Source organism: Xenopus laevis, chromosome 1L (assembly GCF_017654675.1).
Source record: "Xenopus laevis strain J_2021 chromosome 1L, Xenopus_laevis_v10.1, whole genome shotgun sequence".
Lineage (NCBI taxonomy): Eukaryota > Metazoa > Chordata > Amphibia > Anura > Pipidae > Xenopus > Xenopus laevis.
Genome location: NC_054371.1, coordinates 215,508,631 through 215,527,107, shown reverse-complemented (window position 1 = coordinate 215,527,107; position 18,477 = coordinate 215,508,631). Strand labels below are relative to the sequence as shown.

At 40.3% G+C, this 18,477-nt stretch overlaps 1 protein-coding gene across 2 annotated transcripts in view; it reads left to right on the top strand.

Annotated features, from left to right (window-relative positions):
- Positions 1–18,477, top strand: part of ranbp3l.L (RAN binding protein 3-like L homeolog) — a 35,372-nt gene extending 16,895 nt beyond the window's left edge. The window contains exons 2-15 of one of the 2 annotated variants that reach the window (XM_018266399.2): positions 838–893; positions 1,377–1,413; positions 2,279–2,380; positions 3,778–3,852; positions 5,808–5,879; positions 6,143–6,261; positions 8,526–8,617; positions 8,842–8,926; positions 10,256–10,358; positions 10,690–10,820; positions 11,520–11,640; positions 14,264–14,406; positions 15,503–15,683; positions 17,593–18,477. In XM_018266399.2, the coding sequence (XP_018121888.1) occupies positions 838–893; positions 1,377–1,413; positions 2,279–2,380; positions 3,778–3,852; positions 5,808–5,879; positions 6,143–6,261; positions 8,526–8,617; positions 8,842–8,926; positions 10,256–10,358; positions 10,690–10,820; positions 11,520–11,640; positions 14,264–14,406; positions 15,503–15,683; positions 17,593–17,636 (1,361 nt within the window). In that variant the 3' untranslated portion in view covers positions 17,637–18,477. Of the gene's footprint in view, positions 1–837; positions 894–1,376; positions 1,414–2,278; positions 2,381–3,777; positions 3,853–5,807; positions 5,880–6,142; positions 6,262–8,525; positions 8,618–8,841; positions 8,927–10,255; positions 10,359–10,689; positions 10,821–11,519; positions 11,641–12,264; positions 12,372–14,263; positions 14,407–15,502; positions 15,684–17,592 lie in introns of those variants that run through there. The other variant, XM_018266401.2, reaches the window with a different exon arrangement.

The following is an 18,477-nucleotide window of genomic DNA, read 5'->3' as shown; positions in this document are numbered from 1 at the left end:
ACATAGATTTTGCATTAAAATTACCAATGACATTTCATGTCCAACTAATACAGGCATAAAATCTGTTATCCAGAAACCAGTTTTCCAGAAAGCTCTGAATTACGGGAAGGTCATCTCCCATAGACTCCATTTTAATCAAATAGTTCAACATTCTTGCCATTATTTCCTTTTCCCCTGTAATAATAGAAAAGTTCCTTTACTTGATCCAAACTACGATATAATTAATCCTTATTGGAGGAAAAACTATCCCATTGGGTGTATTTAAGGTTTAGTTACATTTTTAGTAGACTTAAGGTATGAAGATCCAAATTACAGAAATTCCCCTTATCAGGAAACCCCCCAGGTCCCAAGCATTCTGGATAACTGCTCCCATACCTGTATTTCCAAGGACTAGTACCCTTGCTACCAATAGGTTGACAATATGCCTTTTTGGCTGGTGGCAGACGTGGCTACTCTGGGAGATTATTCGCCCAGCGACAAATCACCTCTTCTTCAGGCGACTTATCTCCCCTAAATTCCTTCTCGCTGACTAGAATGTAAATCGCCGGCGGGATGACACTCGGAACACTTTGTTTTCCGAAGTTGCCAGAAGTTGCCTCACGAGGAAACTTCGGGAAACTTCAGAAAGCCAATGCGGGAGATTAGTCGCCTGAAGAAGAGGCGATTTGACGCTGGGTGACTAATCTGCCCAAGTAGCAGCGTGTTCCACCACCCTTTAGGAGCACGTGTCACCAGTTTCATTTTAAATAAGTGTAACTAATATTATTATTGGATTAAAGTGATAATGAATTATATACTGTAATTGCTTCCAAGTAACAGTGGCCTTTTGTTTTGCAGAGAGACTATTGCTTGCTCAGCCAGTGTTCCTTCTTGACACGGAGAGACCGATCAAGGTATTTACTTATTACATGAGGTTGATTATAACCTGCAAATAGAACCTGTATACTGTATCTAAAGGTGGCCATAGACGTTACAATTATGATCTCTCCTGGAAAAGATCTTTTCAAAAAAGATTGTTCATTACAACACACACGTGTAGAGCTGAATCGTCCGATATACAGGAAGAAACAATAGAATTTTACCTGATTCAGCACTAACAATGGTCGATGTTTGGGTGCCTTCACAGGCGCCCGATCAAAATTTTCCTGCCAGCCAATCGACAAGCCGACAAATATCCGAGTCTTCTATGAATATCACTCGCCTTGTCTCCCACCATACATGCACCAAATATTGTACAAAAATTTGTTTTGTACTATATTATGTCTGCATCTATGGCCACCTAAAGAATTGAACATAATGATGAAAAGATGTCATTTTATATTAACTACAAGGTAATTTTTAATGTGTTAACAGTAGTTTTCTGTGTTTACCTACAGAGACCAGCAACAGACCTTACCTTGAATCCTCAGCAAAGTAAGTGCATTTAAATCTTGTAGAAACATCTGTGTATTCATTAAGGTTACATCCACTGGCTGTTTTTAAAGGGGTTGTTCACCTTCCAAACACTTTTTTTAGTTCAGTTGTTTTCAGATTGTTCACCAGAAACAAAGACTTTTTTCAATTACTTTCCATTTTTTATTTTTGCCATTTTTAGATAATCTATGTTTAAAGTTGAATAATCCTGTCTCTGGTGTTTCAGTCTGGCAGCTCAGTAATTCAGGTGCAGATTCTAAACTGTTGCAATTTTTGGGAGTGTTGGGAGGTGAAACCCCTTTAAGTTATTAACCTGTGTTGCGGCCTGTGCAGAAGTTTAGTTTCATAGGGCTCGGGTGTTTCTGCCATGAGGCAAGGTGAGTACCTTGCCTCAGACGGCATCTCCCTAGAAGTTACAAGGGGTGGCAAAAAGCCTCTCCTTGTAACTTTAAGAGCCGAATTTCCGGTTTTTAAACCGGAAATTCGGCTTTTCTAGCGTAGAGAGTGCAATTTCGCTCTGTGGTATCGAAGCACTCCCCCCGGACCTTCGTTGGCAATTTTAAGGTAAGCAGGGGGGGCGGCATTTCAAACGCTGCCTCAGGCGGCAAAACAGCCTGGAGCTCGCCTGATAGGGCTGCAATATGCAGTAACACTTGTTAAACATTAGAGGAAACCAGCATCTTGAGGGCCGTCAGTCATATGTATATTAAACAGTATACAATAGCATTATTGTATGTGCTGTTAATGCTCAGATATCTATTTTGCCTCCTTCCCTTTATGCCAGTGATGTCAGACTTGTGCACCCCCAACAGTGTAACGTTTTTGCTTCATCTTCTAATATTAAGGATGGTTTGTTTCATTCCAGATGCTCAGTGTGTGTTTCCTGTAGGCCTTCGTGTGTATCCTGACAAGAGAGAGCGTGCCTCTTCATTCACTTACAGACCCACCACCTCCCAACCCCACGCAGGTAAGGCTATTTCTTTCTTACTGTTCTGATGCTACTAAGGACAGGTACACATTAGGGCAGAGACACACCCTTAGATTCGGGGAGATGTAGTCGCCCGGTGATAAATCGACTCTTCTTCAGGACTAATCTCCCCGAACTGCCTCCCGCCGGCTAGAATCTATATTGCCGGCGGAATGGCACTCTAAGCACTTCATTTTCTGAAGTCGCCTGAAGTTTCCTTGTGAGGCAACTTCGGAATACGAAGCACACTTATTGCCATCCCGTCGTCGATTTACATTCTAGCCGGCGGGAAACAGTTTTGGGGAGATTTGTCGCTCGAAGAAGAGGAGATTTGTCGCTGGGCGACTAATCTTCCGAATCTGAGTGTGTGTCTCTGCCCTTAGGGTTTTATATGGGCTGAAACAAATACTGAGTCTGATTTACTGATATAAGTGATTGCACAAGCGTTGGCTCCATTCGGACTTATCCTATTGTTTGACCCATGGGGCAAAATTTGTATCACAACAAGGGCCTATGCATGCCCTTCAGGAGAGGACCACATCAATATGCGACAGGATTTTCAAACATGAGCGATTTTCCAGAGCCCCATGCAACAATACAAAAACACTACTGCAGAGTCAGTCAAAATATTACAATCAAGTGGGCGTCAATGCATTGGACATAAAAAGATAAGGTCACAGAAGTATGACTAAACTCTGGCTGGCACTATTCTTCTGAGAAAAACACACCAGCTTGGGGTAGTATTCAGCAGAATGGGCAGCCACTATGTCCCCTACCTATCCCAAAATTCCCTGCACCACTTTAAACTTGACACATGCACAAAAGTGGCTGTAAAAGTTTTATACGGTTCATGCGCCACTTGAAAATCTGATTTAGGCACAGGGGAAGCCATAGTTGGTAGGGGAACATGGCGGCAGTCCTGGTGAAACACAACCTAGTGAGTTTTTCACAGAAGAGAATTATCAGCCCAGGTAAAAGGTAAGAGATTAGAGGCACTGGGGATGCATAAAAGTTTCCTTTCCTCGTTCTTTAAGCTTGCCACACGAGGAGTGATATGTTTAAAGGGGGTGTCCACCTTCCAACACATTTTTTAGTTCAGTTGTTTTCAGGTAATTCATAAAAAACACTTTTTTCAATCACTTTATATTAGTGATGGGTGAATCTGCGACATTTATTTTCTCCCATTGGAGTCTATGGGCGTCATTTATGGAAAACATAAATATTTGCTTGGAATCTTTTGAAATATGCTATAAACATGATCTATGTTACAAAGAAATACAATAGTGCACATAGCAAATATACATCGATACACCTACGCATATTAACACATTTATTAAGAGTGATGAAGTGTTTGCTTCCATAAAGCACTGTGTTATTTAACTATTTTCTTTTTCCAGACAATAGACTTTCAGCGACACGCGTCCGTTCGTCTTCATTTAGTTTCCTCTCCTCCTTCCCTCCGTCCCCGCCAGGTATGAAACAAATATTATTTGCAGAATTAAGGCTAGTGCCACCTGGGTGACTTTATCATGATAGTTATGACTACATTTGATGCTGTGGTGTAATTTTGTGGTTGTGGTGTACTGCAAAATGCAAAGCGAGTATAAGTTACTGTATAGAGGTAGTGTGGCTTGGTGACAAGGGTTTAGCCCTTTAGCTAAACGTTCTCTCCAGGCTGCTGCTAGTATAAAGGGGTTGTTCACCTTTAAATTAACTTTTAGTTAGGGATGCACCGAATCCAGGATTCGGTTCGGCCAGGAAAACAGGATTTGGGCAAATCCTGCTAAAAAAGGCAGAATCCTGTTTTCCTGTCCGAACTGAATCTGAATCTTAATTTGCATATGCAAATTAGGGTCAGGAAGGGAAATCACGTAACTTTTTAAGGAAGTAGAAAATGTTTTTCCTTTCCTGCCCCTAATTTGCATTCGGATTCACTTCAGTACTAGTTTTAGCATGAACTAGAGACTGATATTCTTAAGCTGGCCACAGACGCAAAGATCCAATCGTACGAATCAATTGGGGTCTTCATCTTAGAACAAAAAATGCTCTGGCTTTCTGAAATTGTAAACTGGAGAGCTGCTAAATAAAAAGCTAAATAATGCAGAAACCCAAAAAATGAAAACTAATTGCAAATTGGTGCAGAATATCAATATCTGCATCATACTCACAGTTAATTCAAAGGTGAACAACCCCTTTAATTGCTGTGCTTGATGTTTTTGAACTATGGCTGAATGACTGATAGAGTAACGCATTCATTTATCTGTGACAGTGTTATGAGCTAAGGAGGACACCCTTTTACCCTCATATGGTTATGCAGACAGGAGTGCCCCTAGTGGTGCCATAATGTATGGGCGAACAGGAGACTATAATTTTTCACTGCGGGGTGTGTTTTTGGAAAGCAGAATGTAAAATGACCATATATTTACACAAACACACACACATCTGGGACTCCCAAGGGCGCCAACTGGATCTTGAGACTTTAATGTCTGATCACATTACAAGAATCATGTGTACGCCGTCCCCTCTGGCCCCCCTCCAATTTGCTTTGAATTTTAGCTCCGAGCACTGGCAGCTACTTCAGAGCAAAGATTCCATATTTATAATTATTCATTCTGCCTAGAATAACAGCGGTGGTGTGTGCCAGCAAACGGCTAATGAGCCATGATGATCCATATGATCATTTATCATTTACCACCTGCAGGGCTTCATCTCAAGATAACAGGTGGTCCAATCACTTGTAGTGATTTATTATAACACATACAGAAGGTACAGGTATGGGAACTCTTATCCAGAATGCTCTGGACCTGGGGATTTCCGGATAAGGGATGTTTTTGTAATTTGGATCTTCATACCTTAAGCAGGCCCGGATTTGTGGAAAGGCCACCTAGGCCCGGGCCTAGGGCAGCAGGATTTTAGGGGGCCGACATGCTGCCCAACCACACCCACATTGGTTCAAAAACACTGGGGATGCGCTGGAGATACAATAATTTTTTAAATCCCCATTGCTCTGGTTCAGATTATGAGAATTTGCACGAATAAAGGGGAGGGAACAAGGGTGACAAACAGCAGTGGGCCTAGGGGCGCCCACTATGTAAATCCGGCCCTGACCTTAAGTCTACTAGAAAATCACTTAAACGTTAAATAAACGCTATAAGCTGGTTTTGCTTCCAATAAGGATTATTTATATCTTAGTTGGGGTCAAGTACAAGCTACTGTTTTATTATTACAGAGAAAAAGTAAATAATTTTTAAAAATTTGGATTAACTGGATACAATTTTGTCTACTGGAGATGGCCATTCTGTAATTCTGAGCTTTCTGGATAATAGGTTTCCGGATAGCAGATCCCATACCTGTATTATGCACACTGTCTGACATGCCAGTTTCTGGCAATATACTCTATTCAAAATCATTCTGATTTCTCATGCAGATCTAAGGAAAAATGTGTTTACGCCTTCCAGTTTGATACAGGATCAACCGGTGATCACTACAACCAGCCCAGGTATGAACATCTGATATGAATTTACTAGGAATACTAGAACTGTATATATATATATATATATATATATATATATATATATATATATATATATATATATATATATATATATATATATATATATATATATATATATATATATATATATATATATATATATATATATATATATATATATATATATATATATACACAAATGCAGAAACATGGGCATACTTTTGCCTAAATCAATTACCTAATGTAATGTGAGCTGTTCTGATTTGCAGGGAAATCCCAGACTTGGAAGGTTATTAAGCCAGCCACCCTGCAGGCTCCACAGATTACAATATCCCAAGAAGGGCAGAATGCAGAATGTGAATCAGCACTGAGTCAGCTGGACAGAAAGGTATGAAGCCATATCCCAGAGCCTCATCAATGGCTGTGATGCAGTGAGGGTTAGTTGTACGTAATGGTGGATTAATAAGATGTAAGTAGAGATGCACCGAATCCAGGATTTGGTTCGGGATTCTGCCAGGATTCAACCTTTTTTTCAGCAGGATTCCTTCTGCCTGGCCGAACTGAATCCAAATCCTAATTTGCATATGAAAATTAGGGGCGGGGAGGGAAATTGCGTGACTTTTTGTCACAAAACAAGTAAAAAATGTTTTTCCCTTCCCACCCCTAATTTGCATATGTAAATTTGGATTTGGTATTCGGCTGAATCTTTTGCGAAGGATTCGGGGTTTTGGCCGAATCTAAAATAGTGGATTCTGTGCATATCTAGATATAAGGCCCCTAGGCTACACTTTCCACAGGCTGCACGTGGAAAAACAGATCTAGCCAGAGCCATGATCTAGCATTTTTCAATTATTATTTGTATTTTCTTTTATATTTATTTTTATCTGTGTTGCTGGACTTGGGTCCGGGTGGAACGGTTGCACTGTTGGTACCTGCTGGGGTAAGATTAGGCAGTCATACAAGGCATGGTGCGTTAGTGGAATGCACCCGAGATCTTGTAAGACACGCCAGTGACATCACTGTAACCCGACGCATGTTAGAACCTCAAGCACATGCCCCCACACAGGCACCTTGCCATGTCTGGATGCCTAATCTTCTCCTCGCAGGTAGCGTGCACCCATCTTGACTGGATCCAGGCCCAGCAGCGCAGATAAAAATATTTTTTTTAAAGGAGAAAGAAAGTCTTCTCATAATTGGGGGTGCCAAATGTTAGGCACCCCAAGTGATTGTATTTACATACCTGAAACCCCGGGCCGTTGCTCCTATCAGCAAAAAACTGCACCGGCCAGGTTCTTTTAGCGAGCACCACGGAGCGATCCTCTTCCGGCTTCTACTTTCTTCTTGTGGCTGTGCATGCGCAGTAGAGCTAAAAGCCGAACTTTAACTAAAAAGTATTTTGTTCTACTGCGCATGCGTCTGCCTTGGGAAATTTGAAGAAAGAAGAAGCCAGAAGAGGATCACTCAGTGGTGCTCACTGGTATATCCCCGGGCCAGTGCAGTTTTCTGCTGATCGGAGCATCGGCCCAGGGTTTCAGGTAAGTAAATACAATTACTTGGGGGTGCCCTGGTTGTATAGGGACTGTTCCTGCTGAATTGTGCTTAGTATAGGGGAATACCTATGCTGCCTTAGGTAGTAGAAATTTAAAAAATCTGATAGTGATATCCCTTTATTGACAAATATTGGTCCTGTCTTTTAGCAGAGGAGATGCTGTCTATATAGATTACAAATAAAGTTATACATTAAACTGCTGAGAATTTTCTCTAGAGAGTTTTCGGGGGGGAATAAAAATTAGCATGGAAAGAGTGATGTTGATAATGATGATTTAAAAGTGGCTGCTCTATCTTTAGATAGAAGAGAGGTGAATTTACACCTATGCTAAAAGAATTTATACCACTGTCAAGTTAATTCTCCAAAACTTGGGGGCAGATTCTAACTTTCCAATTTGTTTTTGGTGTCAAAATTCACACTTTGGAATTTTAATCCCCCAATTTGAATGTAAATTCAAATGTGAGATTTATAACACCTCGACCATGGAAACCGTTCTAATTTGAATATTCGCCACCTAAAACCTGCCGAGTTCATTTACAAGTTAATGGCAGAGGTCCGATGAACCATTTGAATATGTTAATCGCCTTTCTGACATTCGATTCAAATCGGGACTATTTGATCGAATATTATTTATCCCATTCGAGTTGTGAGTATATTCAAATTTATTAGGGTAAAAAAAAATTCACATAAATTCGAAATTCGACCTATGATAGATCTTCCTATTGGTGTATTCTGCTTATAGTAAATTGGCGATGTTGAGGGGGGAATCTTCATTTTTGCTGAAACTACCCTAAATTTCCACTTTCAACCTTAAAAAATATGCCCCTATGTGTGAAAGTTGCAACTTTTCTCATCTCCATCCAGCCCCCATCATATTTCTTCGGATTTCTCAGAGAGGACCCATCTGTCCAACAGATTTGCTATAGGGAACTAAGCCTTAAAGGTTGTCTATTTGCAAATCAAACCACTGCCCCTGGGAAGGTCTCCATCTGCTTACAATAGAGCAGCTCTAGTGAGGGGCCCAACCAGCCCACAAAGGCTACTGTCAAATTACATAAACTTCACTCTCCGCTGGGGGATGACTGAATTTTTATTAATTGCAGATGCCGCCTGAAGACAAAAACAAGTTGGCCCTGGATAACGACAGCAAGATTAAGTTCGCCCCTGCTTGTATTTTGGACCACAACACAAAAAGGTAAAATAAATAGATCTTAGAGTGAAGGATACGTAAGCATGTTGAGAAAGCCACTTAGTATATAGTCATCATCATAAAATGTTCTGTCAGCCCAGAATGCCCTGCTGCTCGATGGTTGCCCCCTTGCTATAAATAAATAAAAAATGTGGGGTGCAGTTTAGCAATATCAGCAGGGAAGGTGCCCTTTACAATGGGCTAATCCACTGCTTTGTTTGTCTTTGTAGAAAACAGCCATTTGTTCAAGCATTTGGAGCAGACAAAAATACTTCTGGTTTTGTCTTTGGAGAAAACATGGATAGGCGAGTTATGGTAAGGATCATACAGGTTATAGAAGATGGGTCCCTGGGAGTTCAGGATATCTCTCCAGCTTTTGTTGTACAGGTATTGGATCCTTTATACGGAAACCTGTTATCGAGAAAGCTCAGAATTACAAAAAAGCCGTCTTCCTTAGGGCAGAGACACACGCTCAGATTCGGGGAAATTAGTCGCCCAGCAAAAAAATCTCCTCTTCTTTTGGGCGACTAATCTCCCTGAACTGCCTCCTGACGGCTAGAATGTAAATCTCCAGCGGGATGGCAATCGGAGCGATTCGTTTTCCAAAGTTGCCCTCTTCTTCGGGGCGACTAATCTCCATGAATCTGAGCGTGTGTCTCTGCCCTTAGACTCCATTTTATCCAAATAATCTGAATTTTTAAAAATTATTTCCCTTTTCTCTGTAATAACAAAAAAATACCTTGTACGTGATCCAACATAAGATAAAATGAATCTTTATTGGAGGCAAAACCAGCCTATTGGGTTTATTTAATGTTTACATGATTTTCGAGTAGACTTAAGGTATGAAGATCCAAATTACAGAAAGATCCGTTATCTGAAAAACCGCAGGTCCCAAGCATTCTGTATACATGGTCCCATACCTGTACTAAATTTACCAGCAAAGTGTCCCAGTGACAGTTTTTGGCTTATTCTGAGGAGTATTTCCATGCATACATAGCACCTAGCATTCATTTTCTTTTATATAGGGGAATGATGTGCCCTTTATGTACAGGTATGGGATCTATTATCCAGAATGCTCAGGACCTGGGGTTTTCCATATAACGGATCTTTTCGTAATTTGGATCTTCATACCTTAAGTCTACAAGAAAATCATGTAAACATTAACTAAACCCAATAGGCTGGTTTTGCTTCCAATAAGAATTAATTATATCTTAGTTGGGATCAAGTACAAGGTACTGTTTTATTATTACAAGGAAAAAAATAAATACTTTTTTAAAATATGAATTATTTGATTATAATGGAGTCTATGGGAGATGGTCTTTCTGTAATTCGGAGATTTCTGGATAATGGGTTTCCGGATAACGGATGCCATACTGTACAATATAAGGAAGGCTGCAAGTTGAGTGATTTTATACATGTCATGGAACTCTTGGGTACATTATTATTTATAATTCACGCTTCAACACAAGGGACATCACTGAGCACTGACTGTAACTGACAACATCACAATGTAGTGGAGTATGGTGAATTTAACATACATATAGCCTCAAGCCAAGCCTTCAGAAAATACATTGATACATGGGCAGAGGCACTTGATGTAGCGTTGCCTGTAGGACATTTCTAATGTTTCTGTTCTACTCCCAGAGCCCAAGAAGACCTTTGCGTTCCCAGACCAGTACTGCCCAGGGAAAATGGGAAGCAACCTCTTCCCGATCAGTGACATCTCACAGGAGCTGGCCTTATCCAAGTAAGTAAGGTTGGACAATATATGGAAGGGTAATATGAGAAAACATTCCGGTAGACAGAACCTGCACAGGATAACTTTTCATTTTGAACCTGTTCTCTAGGCAGGTTTCTAAAGTTGAGTTTTTAACTGTGTCCAGGTTCTCTTAAGACAGAGCAAATTAGAAGTAGTTGTCAGAGGAGTAAAGTATAAGCAAATGCCAACATTTCAGTAGCATTCCATTGACTTTGATTAGATTATAATTAGGATATGAGTGGATGCCATTCACCTGCAAGAAGTTTTCCATCATTTCATCCACTGCTGTAACTAACTGTATCCCCTCTCTTTCCTGTAGGAAATGGTGGGAAAACATGCACCAGCCTCATTGAATCTGCTGCCGCCTACACTTCCAAACCAAGAGTCAAGTATGAACTGGATCAGATGGAAATCATTACAGGAGAAGAGTCTGAGCGCAATGTTTTACAGGTTTGTCCTTGCTTATATCAGTGGTGTAGTTTTTTATTTTGTGCGTAACAATTTATAAACTAGTTAGTGAAGAGAGAAGATTCCTATCTTGTCTTTCTTTATTCTGGGAGGTGCCATTGCATTAACATGTAGGGATCATGCTAAATGCACTTGTATACATGTAGGGAACATGTTGAATGTGCTGCTGCACATGGAGGGCTCCATTGGGAATGCATAAGCTTACATGTAGGGATCATGCTAAATGCAATGGTACACTTATAAGGAGGAATGTAATTAAAATGCAACATTTAAAAGGGCTTATTTGTAAATGTTTAGATCTGCTCGCAATGTAAAATCATTTGCTGCCGAAAATGACATTGCATATTATTGCAAAGCATTATCTCCACTTTAGTTAAATACTTTGCCGTAAAAAACACTTTGCGGGTACGAAATTTTATAAAAGACTCTGCTAAATGCCCTAGTACACACGTAGAAAGGCAGGATAAAAACACTGGCACAGATATAGGGATGCATTCCCAATGCACAGGCCCACATATAGGGATTCACACTGAAAGCACTAGTACATGTAGAAAGGCAGGTTAAAAATTCTTGCACGGATGTAGGGATGAACATTAGATGCACTACTACACATGTAGGAAGGCAGGCTTACTGGCACAGATGCAGGGTGCTGACTAATATGTCTGATTTTGTTGTTTCTAGATAAACTGCAAGCTTTTTGTTTTTAACAAAGACACTGTGATGTGGACAGAAAGAGGTCGCGGGTACCTTCGCCTTAATGACCAAGCAGAAAGTGACAATGGAATGTTCCAGTCCCGAATAGGTATATGCTGCTCATAAATCAATGCAACTAGAAGACTTAAGGCTGATGGCACACGTGGCTCTTTTCAGGTGGCTAAAAGAATGGCCTCCATTGACTTGAAAGAGAAGTGCCCCAAAGTGCCAATAATGCTTCATTTTAAACTGTAAAAATGGCACTTTCAGGAATTCCACAATCAAGTCCATGGGAGCCACAGGAGGTGATTTATAAATGCCACCACATGTGCCGTCAGACATATGTTATCATAGGTCAAATAATGTTGGCTTATAATAAAATAATGCCTTTTTCAGAAATTTCTTATCTTCTTGATGCTTTTTGCTCTGTCATTCTGACAATTTCTGTTAGTTTCCTTGCAACACAGACGTCATGAAATAGGCCGCAGGTAGAACTTTCTCATGACATAGGCTTGGGTAGGAAGGACTGGGGTGGTTTTAGGTCACACCTCTTACAGTACACAATATACACTTCATATTACACCGTGGAGATGGGCACACCCAAAAGAAAAATGGACAGTCCTCCGAATAGCACGCCAATGCTGACACTTCCTGGATACACGCCAGCCTGCAAATCCTCTAAGCTCCTCCTCTTCCTGCTACTTTAAATATTTTGTTGACTTTTTCCTCTCAGTGCCTTGCTGTACCAGAAATACCGACTCAGCATGGAGGGAAAGTGTGGGGCTTTGGCAGCAGAAAGTCCTGCCACGTAGCAGGAAAAGGTGGCGGCCCAAGGGAGAGGTAAAAGGCACTTTTATTTTAGCTCATAAGGCAAGGTAAAAAATAACGTAAGAGGGAAAACAGACCGGAGGTGCAGAGACTGTTCATCATCCCGAGTCTGTTGGAATGATGGCCCATGGAATGCATCCTATAGCCCCTCATTTCCAAAAATAATCATTCTTGGTTCTTAGTCTGCATGAACCAAAAGAATTACAAAAACGGCTGTGCTATATTCCTTCTTTCCAAGGAAACCTATAATTAGTTTTGTTGTGGCTAATTAATATTCCGGCAAGCTTCTGATGTTATGAAGGCCTAATGTCATGATAGAGCCAACTTTATTATTTGGTGTCTACAAAGTGGTACGGGCGGCTTCTTCTTATGATGTCACTGAACTGTGATGTCACTAGAAGGTTGTTCTTTGCTAACTTGTGGCTCCAGTTGATTTGACTGTTAAAGGTCTCCCTCAAGCTTATGTGACTTAAACACTGCCACTTTGTTGAGGCACAATTAACTTGGAACAACCCCTAACACTTGGGTGCAGTTTACAATAGAAAATACAAATCAGCAGGTTGTGTTTATTTTGGCGTACTTAGAAATTTGGCTTATGCAGAAATTATAATATATTTTAGATGCTCGATAAACTATAGAGATTATGTCATTTCTTAGCAATAGTATTCATTATAAATGGGTGTTTTTTTACAGTGGATGCTTAAATATTATTATTCACATATATGATTTATTAATTATCATTATTGGTTTAAAATATAAATGATTTTTAGTGCACAACTCAATGACTTATACTGCCATCAGCCTATTAGAGTAAGGGAACTTTGTCAGTGACTCAATGTATGTTGGCTGGAGCTGGAAATTGCCATTTGTTCTCCTTGATACACCTGAAAACCCATCCTGAAGGCCAGCTAGGATGAGAATTGGGGTAAAAGGCAATTTGCTGTCCTAAATACACCTGAAAACTCATCTTGAAGGTCAATTGGTGTGAGATTTGGGGTGAATATGTGCAGGGCTGGAACTAGGTAGGCAGACGACACAACGACGGGGGGGGGGGGGGTACTGGGCAGGTACCTGTTATAGGGTCTGCCTACCCCTTGTCCGTGTTCGCTCCCCTCTGCTGCTCTCTGCCCTCCCCTTTGTTGCACTCTACCCTCCCTCCACTGCCCTTCCATCTGCCTAGGGTGCCCAGTCCGGAATGCGACTGATACTCTGCTGTTTTCCTATATCTGTACTAATATCATGAGCTAAGAGGGAACCCTGGCCAGACCTTTAGGGTGTTGGCACAAGTAGCGTTCAGGGGAGATTAGTTGCCCAGCAACTTCGGGTTTCCGAAGTCGCCCGCAGTTTCCTTGTGAGGCAACCTCGGGTGAGTTTGGAAAACGAAGCAATCTGACTGCCATCCTGCGGGCGATTTACATTCTAGCCGACAGGAAGGCATTTAGGAGAGATTAGTCGCCCTGAAGAAGAGGAGATTTGTCGATGGATGACTAAACTCCCTTAAGGGAAGGTTTTGGCCAAAAAGTTTCAACTGAAAAATTTGATAACCCCTGTGTTAAATGAAGGAGAAACAAAACAAAGCAAGATTCAGATTATGGTGGGAATGTTCTTGAGGGTAAACCAGACTCTCCAAGAAAGACTATTTCTTTCATTAATGTTGTTTTAAAGTTCCATCTTCTCCTTTTTTTGCCTTTTGATCTCTTCCTTGAGGTGACTTCTCGGTGCAAACAAAACACTCAACAATAGTGACAATCCTGTGATTTTATTTGGGATTTCATTACTCAGAATTTAGTAGACCCTACATTTTTTTTTGTAACTGCTTTAACTCCACTTCAAGGACCTCTGAGGAACATGCATGATCTCCAGGAAGGGAAATCTAAATCATTTGATGTTCTTTGTGATTGTAGTGATGCGAAACCACGGCAGCTTGAAGCTCATCTTAAACAGCAAAATCTTTGAGAACATGAAGTTAGAGAGAGCGAGTAGGAAGAGCCTGCGAATCATGGCCACCGACCTTACGGACCACAGCCTCAAATTTTTCCTAGTCCAGGTAAGATAATGACAAGAAAAAGCTGCTGATGAGGGTTCCCCTCTATCTCTACTGAAATGCACATGTAATATTCAGTTGTGTATAGTATTTTTTATGGACAATGGGGCCTGCAAACTGTTCTACATAAATTAACTATTCTTATTTAATACAAAGTTGCAGAACTTGTTTATACCTTCTCTCTCAAGTAGAATCTGTAGAGTCACTGTGGGGGTGAAGGGGAATGATTTACTTTCCTGCTCTTTAAAGGAGAAACAAACTCTACCCTACATTGACCCCCCAGCCTAGCTGCCCCCCTGGGTAAATGCCCCTAACTCTTTACTTAGCCCTCCGTGCAGATTCAGGCTTCAGAGTTCACGGGCGCCATCTATTGCCGATTTGGTAATCTTCGGTAATTGCTTCTGCAATTTTCATGAGTTTCGGCGCACGCGTAGTTGTTGTGAAACAGAAAATTGCTCCAACTGCACATGCCACACCGGTCTTATTTCAAGATTACCGAAGAGAAGAAGATGGCGCCCGTGAACTCCGCTGGACGGAATCTGCACGAAGGGGTAAGTAAAGAGTTAGGGGCATTTGCTCGGCAGGGCAGCTAGGCCGGGGGAGGGAAAGGAGGTCTATGTAGGGAAGGGGTTTTTTTTATTAAGGGGTTTTTTCTCCTTTAATATGTAATAGCTGAGGATATTATGTTATACAGTAATAATCCATTCCTGTGAATAATTCTCTTACAGAGCATAGAAGGTGAAATGCAATGCAGAAATACCTCTTTTTGCCCGGTTAATACATCGCATCAATAATCAGTTAATAAGCATTACAAAATAATACATGGTTAAATCTGCTTGGGGAGGCAGATTTATTCATTTATAAATTTGGGGGTTTCTTTTTCATTAAGTATTTTTTGTTTTCCACTATATCACTCGCTAGCATAAAAAAATTCAGTCTGAAAAACTTGCTCACATTAGGTTGCGGGGATTGGAAATTGCACTTTTCCATTTATTTTTTTTCAAAACCCTCGGAATAGATCATCTTTAACAAATTAGCAGATAAAGAGACCAGCCTTCTGTTTTATAAGACATTTAATCTATATCATTTTCCTCTCTAGGCTAGTGTGAAAGATGCAGGGCGTCTCTTTGCCGCCATTCACCACCGCCTCGTGGCTCTGCAGAACAGCAAACAACGGAAGGCTGACACCGCTCCAGCTGAGGTGGAATCACACTTGCAACTTATCAACAGCGACTCTGAAGATGAAGATGAAATGACTTCGATTCACAGTAGCCTTTCTGGTAGGTCTGACTGCAACCTGGACAAAGATTTCAATTTAAGGCATTTGCCAACATAACAACATATACTGAACTCCTTAAAGACCAATTTAAACTAGAATACGTTCACCATTACCTTGTAATATCCCAGTGAAGAAATAATGGGAAAAAACATCAATTCTAGGAGGCCTATTTATCAAAGGTCAGATTTTAGTTGTTTTTTGTGTTGTGAAACCACAACTAAACTCACTTAAAACTACACATGTCAGGACATTTATTAAAAGATCTGAATTTAAAAAGTAAGAATGTAAAATTACGTTGACCGATCTGAAAAAAAATGTGAATACCTCTACAAATTCGAGTTTTTTGGACAATTACTAGCGAAAAAAAAAATTGAATTGATTTTAAAAATAGGACCTGGACAACTTTTAACTTGCGAAGTTTTGTATTAGAGGTTTTCTTGGTTTTTACACTTTTTATAGCTTTAAAAAAATGGGAAACCCACTATTAAATTTGAGATTCATGAAAAAATCAAAATTTAATTAGAATGGACCCGTAGTTGTTGAGATAATTTCCAATTCCTTTATCATGCCTGCTTAATAGATTGCCTCAATTCTGTATAAGTAATCAGTGTTTATAAACAATCGGTCCTCAGTTGACACATCTCCTGATTTGGAATAAAGCAGGCAATCTAAACCTTTTTATTTCAACATTGATTTATTTTTATCCTGTGCATGTACAGTATACATGTTTTCTTAAAGCAGAAGTCCTGCCTTTTATTGCAGCATTGTTCTGTATTCAACCATAATTTATGTGTTGGATAAGCAAATTAAAAACATACAAACCCCATGAATTAATGCCTTACGCGTTTCATACCTTATGGTAATATACTTATTCATAAGCAGCCTACTTCTCTTTAAGAATCACAACCAAAACAAATTAAATGGGTCTTTGTGGCTGACAATGCTAATGCAGTCAGCCAAAAGAGACCTATTGCATTTTATTTTAATAATTTCAGTATATTTTAATAAATTCTCGGCATGAGGTTCCAAATTACTAAACTAGTCTTCAAATTATGACCAGGGCTCTGACATCATAACCTGCAACTATCTTCAGACTAGATAAATTTGCCTTAAAGGGCATATCAATTCAAATATAAAATGTTGCTTAATGAAAAAGAATGTCGTTCTGTTCAACTATCCGATATACATTCATTGATGTTTACTGGTTTTACAGTTATTTGTTAATGTAATTGCTATCAGTGTATTTCTGGCTGTTGCCTTCTCTACACCTGGCTGAGTTTATAAACAATGTTGACAAAGTCAGATCTCCTCCAGCAAAGAGGTCTTTTAATCAGCTGGTCTCTGTTGCGTCGTTTCAAACGAGTGATGTGCGGGTTGGGTTTTTCCCGACCCGCACCTGACCCTAACCTGTCCCTCCCAGTTCCTTTGATAGACCCGCCCCACCAATGGCATCACAAAAGGGGCGGGACGAGCAGACGCACAGCTATAAAGCCAGGAGTTGGAAGCCGGCATTTAAAGGTGGCGGGCTGGGAGAGCAGGAGAAGAGCTCAACCTGCAACCACCCGTTAAGAGTAGTGTGAGGTCTGGCCGAACCCGCCTGACCTGCAGGTAAACCCGCATATATCGGGCCGGCCCACACATCACTATTTTAAACGTTAGAGCTACCAGAGCAAGAGAACAGAAATGGAAAGGCAAGACACTGCTTTCAGTAGCGATTACATTTACAATTAACTTTAAAACCATTGAATATGTGTAATGAATGTATATTGGGAAGTTGCTTAAAATCACATTTTCCTTCTTTAAGCAAAAATGTTTTGTTTGGGTTTACATCGCCTTTAAATTTCCTGGTTGTGGTATTGGATTGTGTTTTTTGCCATTTTGGAAAACGTATTTATTTTGTTTTGCTTCAGAGCATGATCAGTGGATCAGAAGGCAGCCTGTCATATACTCCTGACATCCAGCCCAGGATTTCTGCCGCTTTGTGGCCTGTTGTATATTAGGATGACACTGAAGCGCAGTCTGTCTGAAGGACGAGTCTACCATTGCAGCAGCCATTAATTCCAAATTAAATATAAACAGCAAAAAAAGAAACCGAAGCTGGAAACAGACGAAAAAAAAGCGGATGTGCCAAAGACACCACGGTGACTTATAATAAAGCATGTTTGCAACTTATAAATATATATATGAATATAATGGAGACTGAATTGTAGTTTGGGAGCTGCTGAGACCCTGCAGTACATTTGTTTCCCACCACTGCAACTTTATAAGAGATTCTGCCTGTTAAAGACTTCCTATAGGAAACGTGGGGTGAATTACACACTCTCTTCTTGTATATACCTCAAATGGGACTTTCAATCAAGACTTCAGTGAACCCTGGACCATGCATTTCTATTCCTAAACTCCTCACTGGAGCACTATGGATATGTTTTTCCTGCGTGGGCCGCAATTCCTTTCTTCTTAGCTATTGCACCGGCCAATCATAGAGGCTGCTGAGGTTCTTCTATATCCCTTAAATCTGGAATTGTTTGCATGTGTAAATAGAAATCTAAGAAGGTACTTTATTAAAGAAGCACGGATAACTCATCATATTGATGGCAAACAGATATTTTTTGGGCTTTAAACTATGCAGTGATTATTTATTTCTTAATTATTTTGAAATATTCAAATATATGGACATTAGATTACGAGATTTCATACTGGTCCCAATGGCTTTCCTTCTTTTGCTTTCCTTAATGTTAAAGGGGAAACGATCATCATCTTTGTATGCTTTTACTGCAATAAATCTGACAAATGCA